The sequence below is a fragment of the Astyanax mexicanus genome, chromosome 20 (assembly GCF_023375975.1).
Source record: "Astyanax mexicanus isolate ESR-SI-001 chromosome 20, AstMex3_surface, whole genome shotgun sequence".
NCBI classification, from domain to species: Eukaryota; Metazoa; Chordata; class Actinopteri; order Characiformes; family Acestrorhamphidae; genus Astyanax; species Astyanax mexicanus.
In genome coordinates, this window is record NC_064427.1 from 27646620 (window position 1) to 27668934 (window position 22315).

The following is a 22315-nucleotide window of genomic DNA, read 5'->3' on the forward strand; positions in this document are numbered from 1 at the left end:
CACAGACAGGAAAAGGAAATAAGACGTACTGTAGAAGCTGGGCGTTACGTAGGTTTGGCAGCGATCACCAGTAAAGTCAGATGGGCACCTGAGAGGGAAACAAAAAAGTCACAGAGAGAAGAGAGAAGAGAGAGAGGAAGTGAGTTGATACCCATGAGTTCTCCCCCGTGCCCATGGGCATTTCTGGTGTTGTCTGCTAAACGTCTCACAAACATTCGTTAACCAATGTTTGTTAAAATCACACTCCTCCCAGCTGCTAGAACCCGCATCACAGTTCCAAAGGCAAAACTTCATCATGGTGTGAGAATCAGTTTCAAGCAATCGGATTCAATTCCAGGCAATTGGACCGCCCCCTCGCACTCAAATTCCACTCAAAAAGAAAAAAATAAATCCAACCGATTAAAGCTTTGAACAAATAATTAGAATGCAGTGTCATCACCATGCGAACAAAATTGTGCAATCGTCAACTGTTCCCAATCTTTAAATTTGAGTTGGCTTCGGTTTAGCGAGAGCAGCGGTTAGTGGCTCGGAGAACCTCGCGCCACACACATTCCCACACCTGTCCACGTCTAATGTGGGGGACAGATGGAGAAGCCTGGACCTATTGGAGACTGTGATTAGGGAAACGAGCAGGGAGAGAGAGAGGGGAAGCGGAAAACACCAGCTATGCAGCATGCGCTTAGGGGATGATCAGTGACTGCACATACGTTTCGGGTCTATGACTCTCACAGGCTCTGTGTTTTGACAGCGGTCCCCTGAGAATCCTGGGGGGCACCTGAGGAAGGGCAGGGGGGTGGGACAGAGGGATGAGCACAGGACACAGACTCACAACTCACACTAAACATACACAACATCACATCACAACACAACACACATTTACATTTAACTGCACAACAACATGACAATACAACTGAGGTCCAGAGTATACTCAATGGAGTTGGAAAACCAAATAATGGATAATGTATAATATAATGGACAACACTGCATTAGTTTATTTTGGGATATTTTGGATAATTTATACTACAAAAAAGAACCACATCTGACATAAGAATAAATAAGCATTTCAAAGTGTTTGCAGATTGTGCTCGAGTGTGGACATCCATATTAGTAAGTAAATTTTTTTTATTTCTTCAATTTACAAGTTACAAATTACCCAACCCTCTCATTAGGACTCCCCCTTTCACTAGTATTGCCCTCAAGAGCTCAATTGCACATGGCGTCTGTGAGCTGATGTATCAGAACCGAGTTGCTGCGTTTTTCTCCGAATGTGCTGTGATGCTACTCGGCAATCAGCATCAACAGCAGTTTAAAAAGAGCCGATGGCTTACTTCACATGTATCGGAGGAGGCATGTGCTAGTCTTTACCCTCTTGGTGTTGGGGCATCACTAATTATAGGGGGAGTCCTTATGAGTGGGTTGGGTAATTAGCCGTGTAAATTAGGGAGAAAATGGGACAAAATTAGAAATAAAATAATAAAAAAAACTATTCTACTAATTTTTAAATCTGTTATATTCTTTAAGTCTAAGCATACAAGTTTGGTATAAAAAATGCACAGAAACACTGAGGCAATGCTGAGAAATATGAGGAAAAAATCCAACATCAAAGGCTCGATCACATTAGCTTTCTTTTGCGCAATAGCTGTTATGCATAGCCACTTTCCAGTCAGGATCCAGGCAGGCTTATCGTTTGACTTCCTCTGTAGGCCTTATAAGCTCCAGCTGACCACTGGTGCACTTTGGCATGCACTGGCCTTGCTTGTCCAGCTATTACGTTACCATGTTTTAAATGGGGTCATTTATGGAAAAGGACATGGCTGGATTTGAGGGAATAATTGTAGTTCCAGGTCTGTGGTCCTCTTTTAAGTTGAAAAAGAACGCTTGGGGCCAAGAGCGCCTTGTTCTGATCCGGAGCTTTCAGCGGACCATCTGCTTTCCGATGACGGAGAAAGGGAGCTTTCTAAAGCTCTGATGAAGTGGATCTAGTGGCGTGACATGGCCTTGGATCCTTTACAGCTGTGACTCTTACAGGGTTCTAACAGCTGGGACAGCTGAGTCTCTCCACAGAGACAAAAGGGGAAAGAGAGAGAGAATACAAACACAGAGCTGAAAGAAGTGAGTTCAGATCTGAACGACTTGAGAACATCATTGAGACGGGATGGAACTGCTGTTTAGGTAACATGAGGTTAAAGAGCGTAAGAGACAGGAGCCCTTTTGAACTTTCGTATGAAAATACATGAAGACGTCGTGTGGAGACACAATCGCAGGCACACAAAGGCGGTTAACTGTCGGAGTAAGAGGAGAGCGCCTTTCTCTAGACATCCTGCGTGTCAGGGTTCATCTCCTGACACGTCTGTTTTAGAGCACTGAGACATTCTCTGCTCTCGCTCTCTTTCTTTCTCACAGAGATCCCTGGAGACTTATCCAGCCTGCCTAGTGCTGCTGCTTCTTCTTCTTTAGCACAGTATAGAGATATTGACAGACACACATACAGATACAGAGAGAGAGGCAATATAGGTGGGCAATATGGCAAAAATGAGCTGTCACAATCCTTAATTCTTAAGTTTTTACTATACTAAACTATTCACAATATATGCACCAAAAATGATTATTGGAACACCTGATCATGCACTGAGTAACAGAGTACTGTTTTTTATTATCTTGATAAAAAGCTTGGGAACATTGCTGTCAAGTAGGTGGTTGGGACTTTGTTGGTATTCAGCAACATGATTAATAAAGCATTGATAAAGTCAGGATGTTGGATGATCACCACTTCAGCCACCTCTTTTCCAGACAACTCATCTCAAAAGTGGTGAAAGAACAAAGAGGGGAACATTGGCATGAGGCCACGTTCACCAGAAGAACTGTCCTGTAAAGGCTTGTAAGAACCGTCATGCTTTTTAGCAAACCAGCCCACGTTTCCACCAGTTTTACTGTAACCGCCAAAATGTCATACGTCATCAACAGAGGGCGTTGCACAGCGGCGGTGAACACAGTTTGCGCTAAAGAACCTAGAATTCTTTAAACTTTCCTGGTTCCAGACCCTACTTTTAGTGGTGGAAACGCTGTGAACGATTCAAAATTAAGTTTGCAAACATAAAAGCTGTCATTATATACGTTAAACATGTCATGAACTAGCAGGATGTAAACTGATCTTTAAGTGTTACCGCACACTCAGAACTGCTTTAGAATGCCCACACCTGTACAAGTTGTTGAGTGTTATCTTGTGAGTGAGGCTGAACACCGACCAGTGTGCTCATGGCAAGGCCAAGTGAATTATGGATGTGAGTTCGAGTAAGGCCTGATAGTGAGGCCAAATGGGTGGGATGTAAAATTCCTTTTTTCCCAAAAGTTAAGTGCAGGCATTTAGCATTCCTTGATCCACAGGATTATGTGTGTGTACAGGGAATACATCACAGAAGTCATTACCACCCCTTAAGGTTCCATGGGACCAGGCAAAAGTCATGTGAGACATTGTCTATTAATTCCAATATCAATTATATTCTAAAAAAATGCAGTTTGTGACAATTTATCTTGATGATGATTCTAATATTATCCATAATATTGCCCACCCCCACAGAACAGCGGAAATGAATCACACGCACAGCAGCTCTTCTCCTCCTCTGGCTCGTTGCGTCCTGCAGTGCTTGCGGAACCCAAGCCCAGACAGACAGCAGCAGCAGCGCGTTTCTGCTTAGTCACTGAAGTATTTAAGGCGAAACTCAATCTCTCTGTGGACGCTAAAAGTCCCTCTTATGTATTGGATGGCGCAGAGCCAAAGTGTCTCCTTGGCAATGTCAATAGAGGTGCTGTACAGGGCTGCAGTCATCAGAGCTTTTCCTTAATGATGCTAATGGATCCACGCATCTGCGGATTACTGATGAAGCAGAATGTGTGAAAGGCTGAAGAGCACACATTCCACCTCCACGTGTAAGAACTTCTGCATGACGGATGTGAATCAGATGGTCATGAATGAGTGCCTCCAATCCGGTGGTGGTGTGCAGTGTCAGGCGAGTGGAATGCTTTAGTGCAGCTTCTGTGATCGAGTAGATAAAAGTAGCTGATCTGAAGGAGTGTTCAATCATTGACACACTTTTTTTTTTAAATACCTTTTACATATTTCACTCTGTTTGTTCTCAACAGTCTTATTATGTGTGCAATCCTGAGCACAGCATGGCACAGTCCTACCACTGTGATCTTCTCTTCGGCTTGGTGGGGTGCTTTAGTTAAAGGGATGTTTCCTTTATTTAAAAAAAAAAAAAAAGAGAAAATAGCAGCAGCTGGGCTCTCAACACTCTTAATTCCACAATTCCGAGAGAGTAGAGTGACTTGCGCATGCCGGCAATGCTTCCTCTGCTCCTACCAGATTCTACAATTCCCAGAGGCTTTAGTGGAGGGGATCTAAGATTACATGTGGCGCTTTGAACAAACTCAATGACATTAGGCTTCAGAAAATATTGGAATTCATTATTAGAATCACAGTGGATAAGGATACAAGCTGCACTAGCTCATAAAAGACTGACTCTAAAAAGTGACTCTAAAGTCTGTTTTTTATTGGATAATATATCCAATATATCCATTAATAATTGTGAAAAACAATATTATTGTAATTTTAAGGACATGTTGTATCACTAATATAATGATACTATGATAGAAATATAACTTTTAGTAGTTAAAGGTACAATATGTAATATTTTCCTATATGCACGTTTACCATATTGAAAACTACCTTTTACTGACAAGCAGAAGACCCACTGGCCTGTTATGAAAGAAAGAAATTTTACAGCTCAAAAAGTGAAGATTCATTGATTTGTTTGATAATATTAATTTAGGTTAAAATACAGTCATTGTAAAGAAAATCTACTTATTGTACCTTTAAGGATATATATTGGAAAAAATCGGAATTCTAAAATTGTAGCACATATCTAAAAGATAAATGTCTGTTTCTGAACTAAAATAAATCATTTTAATGACCTCTACTCTTAGTGTATTAGACTATAAGTGTGTCTATAAGCGATCGCCCATTTGTCTTGTCCTACCTGCATAGGCGCTTGATGCTGTTGGGCGTGACCTCCAGAGTGAAGCAATCTCCTCCATTCACACAGTAGGTCCTCTCCTCCTCACTGCACGGAGTCACGTGACTGGACGTCTTGGCCGAGGGCGTGGTGCTGGTGGCTGCTGAGAGAAGAGAGCGAATAGACAGATCAGGATAAAAACATACAGAAGAGTTACATTTACTATTCACTATTCTCTATTACACAATGTATTTCAGGTCTAATTTTTTGGGCTCCACTCTTTGCTCACCACGGTTACTGTTATTACTGTTATTTAGGGCTTGGCTAAGCCAGGGCCACTCAGCGGCCTGCGAGAGCCTAAAGAATTATGGGAAATGAGGTCGATGGTTATGTTGTACACACTGCTACCCTGCACCAGACTTTCTGTCTCCTCTGCAGCAGCACTGTTCGTTCCCAGCGTCCTTCAATGTTGCTAAATACCAGCGGAATATTAGAGAAATACGAGACGGCACGCACTGCACTGACAAGGCGTTTTGGTTTATTGATGCAGTCTGAATCAATGCACCCTGCTGCCCACCTTGAATGCCAAACGCCACTGCCTGGGATAATGCATTAGCTATTTATTCCAAGACGAGGAGCCAGGAACTCTGAAACAGAGAGGTACTTTAAGGCTGCAGCAATGCCAGATGCTCTAGCTTTAATAAAATATACAATCAAATAAAATAAAAAAAAACGGTATATAACAATACACAAATGTAATTGTGGTGAATTAGCTCAAATTTGCTTTTTAGATTTTTCAAAAAGTGCACACAGAAAAGCTCTTAAATGCAAACTTTTAAATGCAATTATATACATACATACATCTCCACACAAACTAAAACAGCTGCAACTAAAGCATGCCACTACACTACACTACAAAAAAGTAAAAATAAATAAATAAATAAAGAAGCACTACCTGTAATATTCCGGTAATATCTGGACATGTAGAGCCGCATATCGCCTCTCTGCCCTCTGCTCTGCAGTCAGGATCAATACAGTCCAGCACACTCCGCCTTCTTCCTCCTTACCTGCCCTCGCCCGAGTGCTAACTCAACCCTCATCAACATTTTTAAACAAGCCTGCCTTCCTGCCTCCGACCCTCCACCTCACTCCCCACGTCACACCTGGCACAGGACCACTCACACCCCGCCAATGCAGCTGTGCGTAAGCAGCGATGTCACAGCGTCCATCCCAGGGACGTAAGTTTGCACCTCTGCCACTAAAACCGACAAATATTTATGCGCGCATCAACACAGCTCCTGCACGGCCTGGCCTTTGATTACTGAACGAGCGCACTTCCTGTCCGGGAACACACGCACATCCATGTCCCTTCTGGACGCTGGACGTGATTAGGCAACACAAAATGACACGCTGCAGCCACCGGCAGATGCTGAGCCCACCCCCTTAATCACTGGCCGTGTGACTTCACATAGTAATTGATCCATTAAGCACTGGTTTTAAGACGGAACGAATTCCAGAAGGATCTGAGAGGGAGAACATTGATACCCATCAGTAATGGGCTCTGACATCACGCTTCCTCCACCCATCCACGGCCTGGCATATTATATTAACGCAAGACCACAGCTTGCATACGGATCTGACAGCTTAGGGCCTATTTCATATCATCCATATGTGAAACTTAAAGCAAGTGTGATCTGAAAGTCAAGTCAATGGTGGAGATGGCAAATATTGTAGAGGGTGAGTGGCTGATATACAAGGATGTTTAAGCACTATAAGGATAAACTATACAGAGACGCCAAAACAAATGGGACATGAACTAACATGGGATATATCGTGTCCCGTGACTTTTGCCAAGCGAATTTATTATTATTTTTTTTTAAGCTTAACTGGCATGCAGGAGGGATATGTGCATGGATGATTTCTGATGCTTGTTTTATCTGTTCACATGGACAATTCTAGCCAGAAGCTGCCGCTTACAATCAATATCACTAGGGCTGGGCGATATATTGAGTTTTTAAGAATTATCAATATATTTTCATACAAGATATACGATGAGACAATATTACTTATACCAATATAGACTACGATATGTTGGATTCCAATTCATTCTGACGGTTCACATTTTTCTTCTTCCAGTTTCAGCCCAGATTTACAGAAAATTAAAAAGTAAAACTCAAATTGCACTTTTTATTTACATTTAATTTTTCTTAAGCACTGAATAATGAGTGGCTATATAAAATCTGGAAATTAAGCTTTGTCTCAGATTGTCTTTTTGTTAATACATCCTTATGGGATGAAATGGGAATAATATGGAATTTAAAAAAATATCACCAGTCAGCAGTGAATCATATGACACTGAAAAACTGCACAAGTACAAAATATATCAAATCTTATATGCTAGTGTATTGCAGTAGGTCTCAAACTTTAGACAAAAACTTTTATAAAAGTGAAAATCATAATATTTGAAGACTTATTATGAAAGATTCTTTATGATACAATACTCTCTCATATTAAACATTTAATCATGCTCTCCATTATGGAAGTTTTAGTTGTCAATTTTAGCCGTGTCAATTTGCGCAACATGCTCCAAACAAACCTACTGTGCATCGTAATGGTCAATATATCCTAATATTATAATACTGTATAGCTCTAACTATATAAATACTTAAGTTAAATTAAGTATTGATTTTTCTTTACCATACAATTTTATTTTTACCATTCAGTCTACTCCTAACATATCACCACACTTTCTGCAGATGCAGATGCCTTACTCGACAGTCCAACGCCACTTTTCCTTCCTAAGAGAGACAATCAGGTTACCGCACTGAAATGCTGCAGTGAAATCATAGGTCAGGGACCCCATCAGGTAGCCGTTGAGGTGGGAGAGACGCGGCCATTCAGTCGAATGCAATTCAATCTCTACGCTCCACACCGCTGTTTTTCTAGACAACCAACGCCGGGTTGAATAATTGACAGTGCAACAGATTGCTTTTGTCTGCATAACCTAATTATTGTGTTTCTCTCCCATTAAACCTACTGGATCAGAGATCAGAGGCTGTCACGGATCATCCGTCAGGGCCCAACAGCTTTCTATAGCTGCAGAGAAAAGGACTCCGAATAGATTAGCATATGGCCAAATCACAACAGCACATAAAGAGAAGAGCCCACAATGACACTGCTTACAGACAGCATTGAGGTACTAGGTGGAGTGACAAGCAATTCAGCTGCAGCTAAAAAGTGTAAAACAAAGACTATTCAGATCAGGCCTCTCACTTCGCTCAAGCGCCAGACACTGAAACAAAGTTAAACTGCCACCAGAACAGCAGGGGATAGGGAGTCTTTTCAAGGTGAGGGACAGAGCATCCAAACCATTCAGCTCACGTATGAATGTGTCTCAATGCCATCAAAGCACCACGGCCTCCCCTGAAGATGCTACTGCTACGTATGAGTGATGGCTCAAAGGGAAAAAGGTGAAAAATGTAACTTTGGTGTTTAACCTTCATTTTTGTTTTAACCAGTTCTTTGTAAATGTGGCGAGTACGGGCTTGACTGGGGGCCAGTATAGCAAGAGATATCCCCCTACATTTAGTAGGACTGGGCAATTAATCAAAGGATTTCATCAAGGAATCAAAATAGATATTCAGAATTTCCAAGACATAATCTTGGCCATATTGGTAGGTTCATTAAAAAAAAATAATAATAAAAAAAAAAATCAAGAAAAAACCTTTTGTTAATACTTTCCCACAGTGCATTCTGCCCCATCTAGTCTTTAACCTACATTTACAGCATTGCCCTTATCAAGAGTGCCTAACAAGGTGACTGGTATTCCAATCTTTGATACACAGATTGCATTATTAACATCAAGAGATGTTCGATCATTCACATGTAAAGAAATCTGCAGCCCTGGAAAAAATGATGTTTCTTTCATTTTACCAAATTGAAAACCTCTAGAACATGCAGACCCTTAATGCCAACACTGAATATAATTTTCTTAAGTTCAAGAATTTAGTCAAGAACAAATATCTCTGCCACCACACACTGCAAGCGCTAATGAATTGAAGCAGAGCCTAATTTAAACACTGGCAGAGCGAGAGAAAGTGAGAAAGAGGGAGAGCGAGTGAGTGAGAGAGAGAGGTCTGTGGGAGGTAGGTTCAGGCTAAATTTGAGACAGGTTTTGGGTTTCAATGCAGCAGAGCTGAGTTCCACGCTTTTTTTCGGACTCTAGATGGAGGCTGCTGGCTTGCTCGATCGATTTGGGTCCATTTCATTTTTTTTGCTGGTGGAAAGAAACCCAAGAGCAGACAGCGCATGGTGGTGCATTGCCAACAGTGGCTGGCTTCCTGTTCCTCCTCCTCCTCCTCCTGCTCTTTTGCGCTTGCTGGGCCAGCATTTTCCTGCAACGTTCTGCTTGTGCGAACACAGCCCGGCCTCAGAGCACTCAAGGGCAAATACGGCACTGCGGCGGATGACTGAGCACCAGACCAGTTCCACTGGGACACAAATCCATCACTGAACAACCAGACCACGTTCAGGTCAACAGAGCAAACGCTGGCTTGTGGGAATTCACCCCAAGGCATTGTGGGACCATGACAACATCATTAGCTCCAGGCTAGTGAGAGGAACAGAGGTGCAACAGAGGTGCCAGCAGTAGAAGGGCAGTTTCCGTCCTTTTACTAAGGTTGAAAAGTGTCATAATAGGCGAAATATCATTTTAACTATGAATATAATATAATAAGAACAATTAATATAGAATTAAACATCCAAATCAGACAGTAAATAATGTATAAGAAATCACAAATTTAATTAATCATTGCAAACAAGCCAAATGCACTAGATGACCGTGATTAAGGGCGTGAATACAAACACTTTAACAGACAGAAGACTCAGTCCGTATTTATTTAGGAGTGGTGCATCAGTCAGAGCTATACAGAAGAAGCTATCTGTCTGTACTTTAAGTTATTTTTTCCGTATTTGTTCTTTCAGTTGTTGGAAAACTAATTGATGTGTGTGTGATTAATGGAATGAACCATAATAGACATACAAATACAGATAGTCTTCTGTCTTTATTTTTCTTTTTTTCGCACATACCTTCACATAATTTCTAACAGTTGATAGTTAGGGAAATAATGGAGTTTTTTTATTATTATGTACATGGATGGAGCCTTCTCTCCGTAGTATTGCGTTTATTCCGTCCCTATTCATTCCTGTCCTTTTAAAGCTTACAAAAAGGACAGGAATGAAGCATCTATAATACAGAGAGAATCTTCTGTCCGTATTGTGTTTTCAATTTTGTCTGTACTCGTAAATCTTTTACAGATACATATTAAATGAAGGTTCCTTAATATGAACACAAATTGAGCCTTCTGTCTTTGTTTTGCGTTTATTTTGTCCGTATTCGTGCCTGTCCTCTTAAAGCTTACAGATATGGAAGAAATGAAGCATCCATTATACGAAAAGAGACGTTTGTTATGTATTACATCATCTCTACCCGTAAATCTTACATATCCACTGTAACCAGGAGTTAAAGCGAAACACAACCTCTGTCATTAAACATAATTGAAAAAAAAATTGTAAACTTTAATGTAAACCTTTAATTTAATTACCTCAAAAACCACCACTGTTTAATGTACACTATTATACAATACAACTTTCTCTACCAAAAACTTCTTTTAGAAGCTTCTGACTTTGAACTGCCCTCTAGAGGATGTATTGTTTAACATCCATGCCAACACAAAGGATACAAAGAATTATGTGCACAGTGGCATTCATAAAAAGAGTATAAATCATTCTTAATCATTACGTAATCAGTCAATTTTAATATGACTATGCAACACATCTAATCACTAACAGACAGAGCAGACAGGAATTATGGATTACATTTTCGGCACAGCTCTGCAGACTAAACATAAATCTGAGAATTTATGTTGTCTAGTTTAGACCATCAATCGGCAACTGCACATATTAATATTCCATTCACAACCATCCACCTAGAGTGCTGGACTTGTACTGATCGATTATAATTCATTTTCTCCTTTAAGATGAGCTTTCGCTGTCTCAGATCAAGATCTACTGAAACATTCCCTAAGTGTCAAGCTGAATCATTACACCTTAAATCATTACTGCAACTGCATCTGACTGGCAGTTCTGCACTCAACTGATCCTGCAACTAATAATGATGACACACCGCAATTTCTAAACGCTGAGGACAAAACTGTCACTGCTCATGTTCATTACACAAAGAGACTGGCAAGAAGCGGACACGACTGATTGCTTCATCAGCTCCACAAAATACAGCTTTTCTAACGGATGTGGCGGAACTTTTTGTGGAGACTTCTGCAAATCTGTCAACAGGGTACAGAATAAATATGAGAGCTGAGTGTCCTAGATTTACAAGATCTAATTCAAGACAAATTAAGGTCACCAAGATTGTATACTGCATGCTACCACAGAGAGAAATGCCACAATCACATTACGAGCCAATAATAAATTAGAATTAAAAGTTTTCCTCAGATCATTTTTGGTTATCTTGACGGTTCATATTTATAATTGTAAGTGATCTGTATCTGCCTAATGTGAACTAATCTGTCTCTGATACACCAAACATATGCACACAATGCATATATTTATGCATACAGGCAAAAACATGCCAAAAGGTATGCAAGTCACATTCATGCTGAATGCTCACAAATCAGATTTGCATACAATACAAGACTTCATATATAAGGCTACATTAACCCAGCAGGTGAAAATGTCCCAAATCTATTGGGATTTCATACAATCTTTTTATTGAGACCCATATCTGACCCAACATCTGTCTGAATGGTGCACAGTGTGTGATATGTATGGCCAACAAAGCAATGCTTTACATCTAGTATCACTTTAATCCTGAATTTAACTTTGAGACTTCAATGAATTCACTATCATGCCAAGGAGGCAAGAAGACAAATGGGCTAACCACTCTCTCAAAGAAAAGGAAGATACCAATTTTCATATAAACTATAAAATTACCCATTTTGGCTCCAAAAAGAACCATGTTAGTATGTGTGAAAGTCAAAGTTTTGAAGAGGCTTTGCTTGATGAAAAGGTTCTTTACCGCTTTAAAAGCCAAAATTCTGTGTTACAAATTTTGGGCAGAATAAAAATGTGAAGAAAAGTTTCCAGTTACAGTTATGGGAAAAACAAGCAAAATGGAGAGATCTGATTTGGTCTTGGATGTCCACCAAACATCTGGTAGCACTAAACTATTCTGAGACAGAAGAGCAGAGCCATTTAAGCAGGACTAAGCGGACTAAGGCACTGCCACTATGATTGGGAGATCGCTGGTTCGGATCTCGGTCATGCAGCTTGCCTTCAGCTGCCAGAGCCCTGAGAGAGCACGAGTTGGAAAAGAGGCGGAGTCTTTGTCTTTGTCAGCTATCCACAATTCTTAATATTGTTCACATGATGGTGTACTATAAGTAGCCCTTCCAACAGAATGCAGTACCCCACAGAAAGTGCTGGGAAGAATGAGACTGGTCTTGTTTTAAAAGATATCAGGACCAAAGAATGAATAATCACTTTATCTACCAAACTCTATTCTGTAGTCCTGCTACTCAAGTTTCAGCTCATACAATTTTGGCACCACCTCTTGTGAGAAGCCCCCCTGAAGGTGCATCAGATGGTGTATCTTCTCAGCAGACCATCCATCTCTAACACTGCCAGTCAGAGGTGTCAGATGACTCTCAGCCAGAGCCTGCAGGAAGAGGCCACAGCATCTGTTTGTGTGTAAATCCATAGTGACTGAGCACGCCCTTTTACCGGTGCAGTCGGCAGGTGGGAAAGGTGTGCTTCTCGCTGCTCTTGAGCAACTGCAGGCACGTGTCAGGAACCGCACCGCTGTCCCCGGGCTGTGGAACGAGTGGGCAGTACTCAGCGGAAAAAGGGGTTTGTTTTTAAAACCAAATAAGGAAATGACTTCCCGTAGAGCCGCCGTGCTGCAGGCTACATCCTCTGTTTCGCTAAATTGCTATAGTTTAAATGCTGCGCTGGCTTGTATTTGGAAGTGCAGCCAGGGGAAAGTAAACCGCAGTCACTTTTGATCTTGGTGAGAAGATACTCACACAGCTTAAGGGCTGTCCTGATTATGCTAAAAATTCTCAAAAACTATTCCAGGCTTAAGCTCTGTTTGTGTATGCTTGTTCTGCCCAAGTTTTACACAGAAAAGCATGGCGACACTCAAAGACCTGCCTCGATAGATTAGCGTTAAATTATTCAAATTTAATTTTATATTTTGCACCTTAACATTTGCATTCTCTTAACTACTCAAAAAAAAAATACTGTCATTTAGAGCATTTATTTGCAGAAAATGAGAAATGGCTGAAATAGCAAAAAAATATGCAGAGCTTTTATATCTCAAATAATGCAAAGATAACAAGTTCATATTCATAAAGTTTTAAGAGCTCAGAAATCAATATTTGGTGGAATAATACTGGTTTTTAATCACAGTTTTCATGCATCTTGGCATGCAACATGCATCTTGGCAGTTCAGCTTGGTTTGATGGCTTGTGATCATCCACCTTCTTCTGGATTAAATTCGAGAGGTTTTCAATTAGGTGAAATCAAAGAAACTCATTATTTTAAGTGGTCTTTTATTTTATTTTAGAGCTGTTTATACTGATAATTCACAACATTGAAACCAATGCCTTGATTCTACTCTCCTTTGAGCTGGTTTTAATGTTGTGGCTGAAGCTTCCCTAACCATTACTCTAACCACATTGATCCTACTCTCAAGTTATGTGGCTTTTCAGCGTTTCCTCATCGATTGATGGCAGACTGTTTTTGTGTTATCTACTGGTGTATAAAACGGAAGTTGATTTTCCAGTAAATGAGAACCCGGAAGGCAGGCGTACACAGATTCTATTAATTGTGATATTGATTTGAGGACTTGAGCCTTGAGGACCATCACTATACACATTTATCAGTATCATCCTATGAATTTTAGAAAATTTGTTCTTGAGAGAGCAACCTAACAAAGCTCTTAACTCTGAACCCATTGTTCTTTTAATCTGACCAAATCCCAAATAAGGAAAAACATCAGTATATGTGTAAATCTAAAGAACTTTTAAGTGGAATAACCTTTATTTTCCTTTATATCAAGAGTCTAAAGGACTTTAATACCTATTATCAAACCTGATTTGTCTGCTTTCACAATATGAAAATGATTGATCTCTATTGCTCTATTGTAGGGCCAATGAAACTGATGTTATTAATCCTAATACTGTAGTTGTCTAAAAGGGTTAAACCTAAATCACAAACAATTGTAAATATACTAAAATTAAAGAGAGATTTACCACCAGTACCATACTTCTACCACATCCCTCAAAGAACCATTTTAAAGCACCTTTATTGTTAAGAGTGCACACGACTCACCAGCACGAAACTTTAGTAGGACAAGCTGTACAAACTTTAAATCCTTTTAGCTACTAAACAAAAGTGCAGAAAGAACAGAGAACAGGGTTTTGTACTAGAGGGACAGAATCCGGGCCCTGGAGTGCTTCAGCCTGATTCATATGCTCGCTGGAGCGGGTGGAGAGAAAGTGTGTTTGATCCCACATAGTGACTGGGGATCCTGCAGGATACAGGTTATAACCAGAGGGGAGGCAGGCAGAGGGAGCATCTGTTTTAATCAGGACTCTCAGATAGTCTGCTAATTACTCTCCCCACTCAGCTCTGCTCTGCTGTGGACACAGTGGACACCAGCATGTTGACAGTTGCTTGGGGGGAGCCTTGTGACAGCTGGTCTCAGGGAATTGCTTTTAGTTTCTGTTTTAGAAAACAGTTTCAGAAATTCAGTATCTGCTTATTTCGCTCAGGGCGAGGACATTTGCTTGCACCAGTAACCCAAGACCATTTGGCGCCTCAAAATGCTGCAATATTGAAATGAACCCCTTTAAAAGGTAAAAATAAAGAAATAAATAAATAAAAATAACTAGTCAGATGCCCAGCTCTGACATATGAGGGGAGAGAGCACCATCTACTCAACCAGAGAGAGCATGGCTAACAGTACTCTCTTAGATTCCGTCTGCTGATGCTAAAAGGTTGAAACCTAGTCAGTGCTATTTTTTTAAATATAGTTTATTTTGTAAAAATGGAAGGATGGCAGAAAGTTCATATATCAGGATCCTTTATTTAGGCGTGTTTCAGTTTAATTTTAAAAGTAAGAAAGCAAACAATATTACAGTACAACAGGTAAGGACAGATCATTGAATAATACATAATTGAGAAGTACATGCTGAGGTTCTACACATATTTAATTTTGTATAATATTTGTAACTATTTATAGGATATTACAGCCAGAGGCGGTCTTTGCATAGAGGCATTGCTAGGCAACTGCCTTGGGCCCTTCCCACTGCAGCCCATGTAGGGGCCCCCTGACTAGCTGCAAACTTCCCATAGGCCTACAGCTGGTAATTGGGGCCCTTTGGACAGTAATTCACAGATGCGTTCAGGAATGGTGAATCTTGTATGTTTAAAATGGAAACAAAGACAACACAATAAATTACAAAGAAATACAGTTCAGTCCACACCCCCTCTCTTTCGCGTTAAAATGGAATATTCCATTCATGCCATGTGGCCATGCCGTGAACCACGAACGCGTGGAATTAAGGTGAAATTAAGTGTACAAGTGGGTTGTGAGCCAAGCCATGAAGCACCACTTGCTACAAAAAGAAAAAAAGAAGGAAGAGGCTAAACTAAAAACAGATGCTCTTCCAAAACTGATAAGCTTTTTTTTATCAATTAAATACTAAAAATATTTAAAATGAATAAAAAGTAATTAATATAAAATAAAAACTCATTTAAAACACAATCAATCTAATAGTGCACAGAATAATATCAGTTTCAGTTAGTTTCAGTTTCAAATAATTGAAACTCACCAGCTCACCAAAACCTCTACCTATCCTTTATATTTGACAATATTTGATTACTTTACAGGTCCTCACCCATCTTAATTTTAGTTGTTATATTATTTTTAGCCTCGCGCTGAATTTAGCCCCATGCTGCGGGAGGGAGGGAGGGGGAGAGAGAAAGAGCGCAGCGCATTTTGCCTGATTTCTCTTGATTAAATATCAATAAAAATGTGAATTTAATACCTTTTAATACAATATATTTTAATTCACTTGATAGGACCTTATTTATTAAAACGTTTTTTTTTTTAAATCGCAATGCCGGGCGCGCTTTCCTTTTGACTGACGCTAAACTGTTTGATCCAGTTGTTATATTATATTAATACCATTTTAACGTTTTGTTTCTATGTTTTGAAATTCGTTAGCTTATATTTTTGACAACATTTTGGGTTTATTTTCGTTTGTTATTTTTCTAATAATAATAGAAATTACATAATTTATTTTCAAAGTACCGTGCCCAACACTGGCTGACAATGAGCAAGTTTCCTGGCACAACCACCGTGAATGACATGAAATGTTTAAAATTAATACAGACATGTAGAAAAACCAAGACGAAGACAAGCTGTAACCTATATATATAATAATAGGATAATAATAAAAGAATAATAATAGAATAATAATAAATAATAGAATAATATGCCAATTTGTAGCAGTAGGGTATTTTAATTTTCATTACCTGATTTGATCTTTTTCTGTACAATCCCTGCTAAAGTTTTAGGTGAAGGAGACATAAAGAAGGTCAGTGCATGTTTCTGGAAAAAAACAAAACAGTGGGTGTGGCATCGCGAAGGTTACCATCCATCGCGATGTTGTCATAAATGAGGATGGACGATGATATCATCCATCGGCACAACCATATTTCTCGCATATTAATGTTGATGGGCCCCCTAGCTAAATTCGCCTTGAGCCCCCAAATTGCTAAGTCCGCCACTGATTACAGCATTGTGATCTTTCCAGATCAGTTTCTCATCAATAAGTACACCAAAAGATTTGGGACAGCGAAGACAAGATATATTTGCAGAAGGACATCATATCTTTTTTTTTTGTTTCTTGAAGCTTTCAATAGTTTTTCTTGAAGTTAACAGTGTTTTATTATTACAGTATAAACTAGGAGTTGATTAGCCTTTAGTTCAGAGTATTTTGCTATCCTCTCAACTGGTCCTAATACCTCCTTAATGATTTTGCAAAGACAGCTGCAGGGTGAACAGACTTTACTGTAAGAACTTTGGACTATGTTATCAACAGCAATCAGCACATGTGTACAGACCGAAGGACAATCATGTAAAGGCAAAAAAAAAAAAAATTATTTGAGTCAATTTAGCTGGATATTATGAATGCAGCCTAAAGCACGTGAAAGAGCTAAAATGTTTGGAAAGCACTATGAAACCAACAGGCAAACAGTGTAGTTTTTTTTAAAGAGATCGTAAAAAGGAAACTTTTAGAAGAAACAATTCACATGTCTAAATGATCCACTTCACATCCCCTGATGCACTGAAACATATACAGTAGATATAGATATACAGATGTCATAACACAATTTAATTAGCACCATCATTGTATTGTTTGTTACTATGACTAAGGGCAGATAGCCTGCAGACGGATGGAGTCATTTGTAAGAACAGCAGGATAGACCTGCACTGCAGTCAAGTGTATAATTAAAGCCTTGTGGTAAATTACACAGTGGTGTAGCGGTAAATGTTGTGTCATTTCACAAAGCAGCAAGATAAAGAACTCTTTGAAGGTCTGATAATTAAAATGTGAGCAGCAAAAAAAGCAAGAAAGCTAACCCTGGATGTGTATTGATCAGCCCTAAAATTAGCCTTATTCCTGGCTTACTTGCGTGAGTGGACAACTTTTGCAGCACAAATAAATCAAACAGACTAAAACAGGCTTATCCATTATGGAGAAAAGCGCTAATGCACTGCAAATGGCAATCCATGCTGTCGCTTCAGTAAGGCTCTTTCCATCTCAACCTGCCACTCGAGTCGCAACGGCCGCAGTGCTCCGTCCCCCGTGCCTTTAGAGGCCGAGCGCAGAGGATTGTGGAAAATAACTCTTAAGGACGTGGCTGAATGGCTCTAACCCGATCAGGTGAAGGAGGACAAACACACACCGGTTATCTGCCTCTGCCGCAGTCTCGCATTATTTTCAGTCTCAGCCCGCAGCCTTGGGCGGCTCCAGACGGCTTATGCCGAGGAGAAGCCCTGAAGCCTGCGCTGTTGTTCACCTCGCAGATTAAAGAGACGCACGGCGAGATCTGAGGGCTCGCTGTAAACAGGATTTGCTCTTTTCCCGCCCATTTTCACCCACGCTCTGACAGCTCTTCTGTTATTACGAGGGGGCAAGCGGGGTCACCACGTGCTCACTCAGTGACAACATCTGCTGAGCAGCAAGCCTCCATACCATCAGTAACAGTCAGTAACATTTATGCTGTGCAGATGAGCAATGTTGACCTTTTAATGCATTCTTTGTAATTAATGTATAGACACTGGACATGCTCTACAGATACGTGGATACAAATCTAACTGTAGGTTATAGTTTAGTTGAATCATAATACAAAAAAAACACAGACACACACAGACACAGACACACACACACACACACACACTCACACACAGACACCTAAACATGAAAAGAATCTAGAATGGAAGGCTTAGCATTCAAATGAATTATTTAAATAACCTCTCTCTTTACTCTACGTGTTAGTTTCAGAGCGGTGAAAAAAACACTGCTTCACACAAAAACACTTGTTTTTTTGCGTAAATGGCTGTTCTACCCAGTGCCACTGTTTCCACTAAACAATAGAATAGAATTATGCTTAAAATGTTTATTTAGAAGCTTTAATTTCGAGAACTATTTTTAGTAACTACTCTGAGATATCCAATATTGACTATAGTACAATTCAGTATCTCTTTATTAAGACTTACTGAGTATCCAATCCAAATTAAGTATCTTTTCTGAATAATTTAATAATTACTATTAATAATTTAGGATCTCCTATGATGTATTTAGCATCCACTACAAATGATTTAGTATCTTCTGAATTATTTGGTAACTACTGTAAGTCATTTAGTACCTATTATAAATTATTCAGTATCCACTATGAATTATTCAGTACCTGTTATGAATTAACTAGTACATACTATAAATTCAGTGTCTATTATTAATTATTTAGTGTCTAATGTAAACTATTTTGTATCTACAATGGGTTATCCACTATGGATGATTTAGTATCGACTGTGAATGCCCCGTATCCACTATCAATGATCCAGTTTTCAACAATAAATTATCCGGTATCCACTGTTGATTATTCAGTATCCACTATGAATTATTCAGTATATATTATGAATTATTGTGTATCTACAATTAATTATCCAGCATCTACCATGAATAATTCAGTACCCATTTCTAATATGAATTATTAAGCATATACTCTACTGTTCAGGTGTTCATTGTACATTTTTCAGTACCTACTATGAATTATTAAATATTTACAATTAATTATTCAGAATGTGCTCACTGTGAGATTTAATTTCTCATTAACCTAAAGCAACAAGCTGCATCATATGGAGTTCCCTGGATCTCCTAATTAACATTCAGGGTCACCTGGAGGCCTTAAAATGTAAACTCTAGGGATTGTTAATGTTACTCTTAAGGAAAGGAGTGGATTAATCCCTGTTTATTTATCTTAGCCAACACTGGAAGTGTTTAACAAGAACTAATTAGGCAGGCACATTAAATATTTTTTTTAAAATACATGAAATCACACATTTAGCTATCCTGACTGCAGTACAGAAGTAATTCTGTCCAACCCCCTAGTTGTCATGATGAAGTTTGTCTACAAATAGAACATGTATCTGTCATCTGTCTCAAATAGTATATTTTAACATTAGTTACTGAACATTTTTATATGAATGGAATCCAAAGATTAGATCAGGCCCATCCAGTTTGTAACCACTCAAGCATTTCAATTCTTTATACATGGATGAAGATTAGTCTTGAACTAAACTCCAAAGCCAAAGGTAATTCTTAATTGAAAATCCACTTTTTTCAGCTTAAGCCTAGGCATTATATGGGTATGGGAAATGGGCTTGTATATGGGGATACACTTCAGTTCCTCATTCTCCCCTCTCTCTGAATAACATCTGCAGATTTATCATACAAGGTTCACAGTAAGCAGCCACTGAATAATTCATGGCAGGTGCTAATTTAAAGTCTTAAATTACATGTATTAAAGAGATTAAGGAGATACAAAAAAACAATTAACACCATCATGAGTAATATCATGTAAAAGGTAAGATTAAAACTAATCTAGGCCTTCATGTTTTACTTAACACCTTTCACTTAACAAATATTTTTGGAATTTGGGGCCCTCTCTGTTGAGAATGGGTAATTGCACCAAGCATGCGGAAGAATCATTTTAAACTGGGCAAGTGTGATGCGGTCTCCTCTTAGCACGGATGAATCCGATTCCAGGTTATGTTCAGTCACAGAATGAGAAAGAGCACTCAGTCGGAAACTTCACTTCAACTAATTCAACACTTTGTTTTCACTATGAGTGAATGAGCTACTGAGGTCTGAGTTTCCACTTCTGAAGTCTCCCTTGCTCCACCAGCCGCTCGCGTTCAGTAAAACTGAGCCAGATCCTCCTTTAGAGGCTTAGAGGTTGTACATGTGACGTACTCTAAGTATGTAAAGACGCGTGACGTGGCCAGAAGAACTCCTGAGAAAAGCAACCCGACACACCAGTTTTTAGAATAAAAAGCAGACTGGTACCATTAAACACAATATGTTATCCCTTTTCCACTCAGAAATGCCTCTGTTTCAATTTAGAAACAAAATAATACGGACTGCCACTTTAATATTCACTTCTAAAATAAAAAAAACACTGTAGGCAAAAACATGGGAAATGCAGATGAAATCAGAGTGTGTGTGGGCTGTGCTGCACCAGTAGCACCACATTAATGGAACTTAGCATTCAGCAGGGAGCACTAGTCTCCAAAACAGCCTCTACAACACACCCAGCACTGGCAGAAGACTGGAAACCCAGGCATACGCGGGCACTAAACTCACAGTGGGGAACTGGGCATGCCACGTACGCAATGACGTAAAGTAGGAAAGCGTGAAAGGAAAATTTGTTTAGAGGCTAGAACGAATGCAGAAGATCAACCTAATCTGGGGATAATACAGCGGGATAGTATAAGAACATTAGCCAAGAGTGACACAGCAGCTACAACTAAAAATGGAAACATCTGTGTGCCCTTCTGCTTTTAGCTCCATCAATAGAATAGAGGTAGAATAGCTGTAGGACTGAGGCATTTACACATTTGAACACCACTGTTAAAAATATCTGTTACTATGAATAACTGGAGTGGGAAAAAAGCACCCCAAGACATGAGCTTTTAGGTAGATTTTAGCCAAAAGGTTCCAGACCTTGAAGGGGAGTGAGTCAGATTTTGGTGTAACGCCTGTTCCTTTTCTTTTTCTATTGTTTAACAGATGACGACATCCTCTCTCAATTTTTTGTAAATTGTCAGAAAGTCTGAACCATCTAAAAATGTTTTCATACAACAAAGCTACATACATCAATCAATCGATCAAACCTTTATTTTCACTCGGCAATAGATTGAGGGTGACCCTCATTTACAACACAGCCAAGCATTTACTGTTTAAAAGGGATTAAAAACATTTAATAAAAAAATAGGAATAATAAGGAAAAACATAGTAAAAAATAATAAAACAAATACAAATTTGAAATCAATGTTTGATATAGATGAATAAAATATGTATGTTAAAAAAAGGAAATTCTAAAAAGACCTTAAAAAACTGACACATAAAAAGTAAAGAATTTATAAATTTATAAATATATAAGGCTCTTTTGGTTCAGGCTGTGGTTTAAGGCATCTTTAACACAAGCTTCTATGACTTTTTCCAAACAAAAAACAAAAAAAAAATGAATAAATAAATTAGAACAAAAAAAAGATTCTTATCTCTACTTTTCCAAGAGAAAATTACTGGTTGCTTGTCATTCTGTCTCCTGCTAGTGTTTTTGCTTCCACCTCTTTCATTTTAAAACGATTTAAATAAAAAACTATCCTTAATAAAATATTAAAGAAATGTTTCATCTTCAGCTGCCGTTTGGAAATCAGGTCAGATCTTTTACTCGCTTAGCTTTCCACAGTAACACATATTTTGACCAGGGATGCCCAAAGTTTTGGAAGCCACTGTACAACAGTACTGACCTAAAACTGTCACAGTCATTACTCTCTCTGGAGTAACCAACATTTTCTATCCGCAGCTTTTATCCATCCCGAGCATTAGCCTAAAGTGCATGGAATATTAAAACTGATTGTATATGAA

At 39.2% G+C, this 22315-nt stretch overlaps 1 protein-coding gene across 13 annotated transcripts in view; it reads right to left on the bottom strand.

The window, feature by feature from the left end:
• nrg1 (neuregulin 1) overlaps positions 1–22315 on the bottom strand; it is a 140846-nt gene that overhangs the window by 15029 nt on the left and 103502 nt on the right. For 7 of the 13 annotated variants that reach the window (XM_049468408.1, XM_022681277.2, XM_022681276.2 and 4 more), the window contains 2 exons: positions 5037–5175; positions 30–88 (listed from right to left, as the gene is read on the bottom strand). In XM_049468408.1, coding sequence (XP_049324365.1) covers positions 30–88; positions 5037–5175 — 198 coding nt within the window. Of the gene's footprint in view, positions 1–29; positions 89–707; positions 776–5036; positions 5176–22315 lie in introns of those variants that run through there. The other 6 variants (XM_049468409.1, XM_015607369.3, XM_007255258.4 and 3 more) reach the window with 3 other exon arrangements.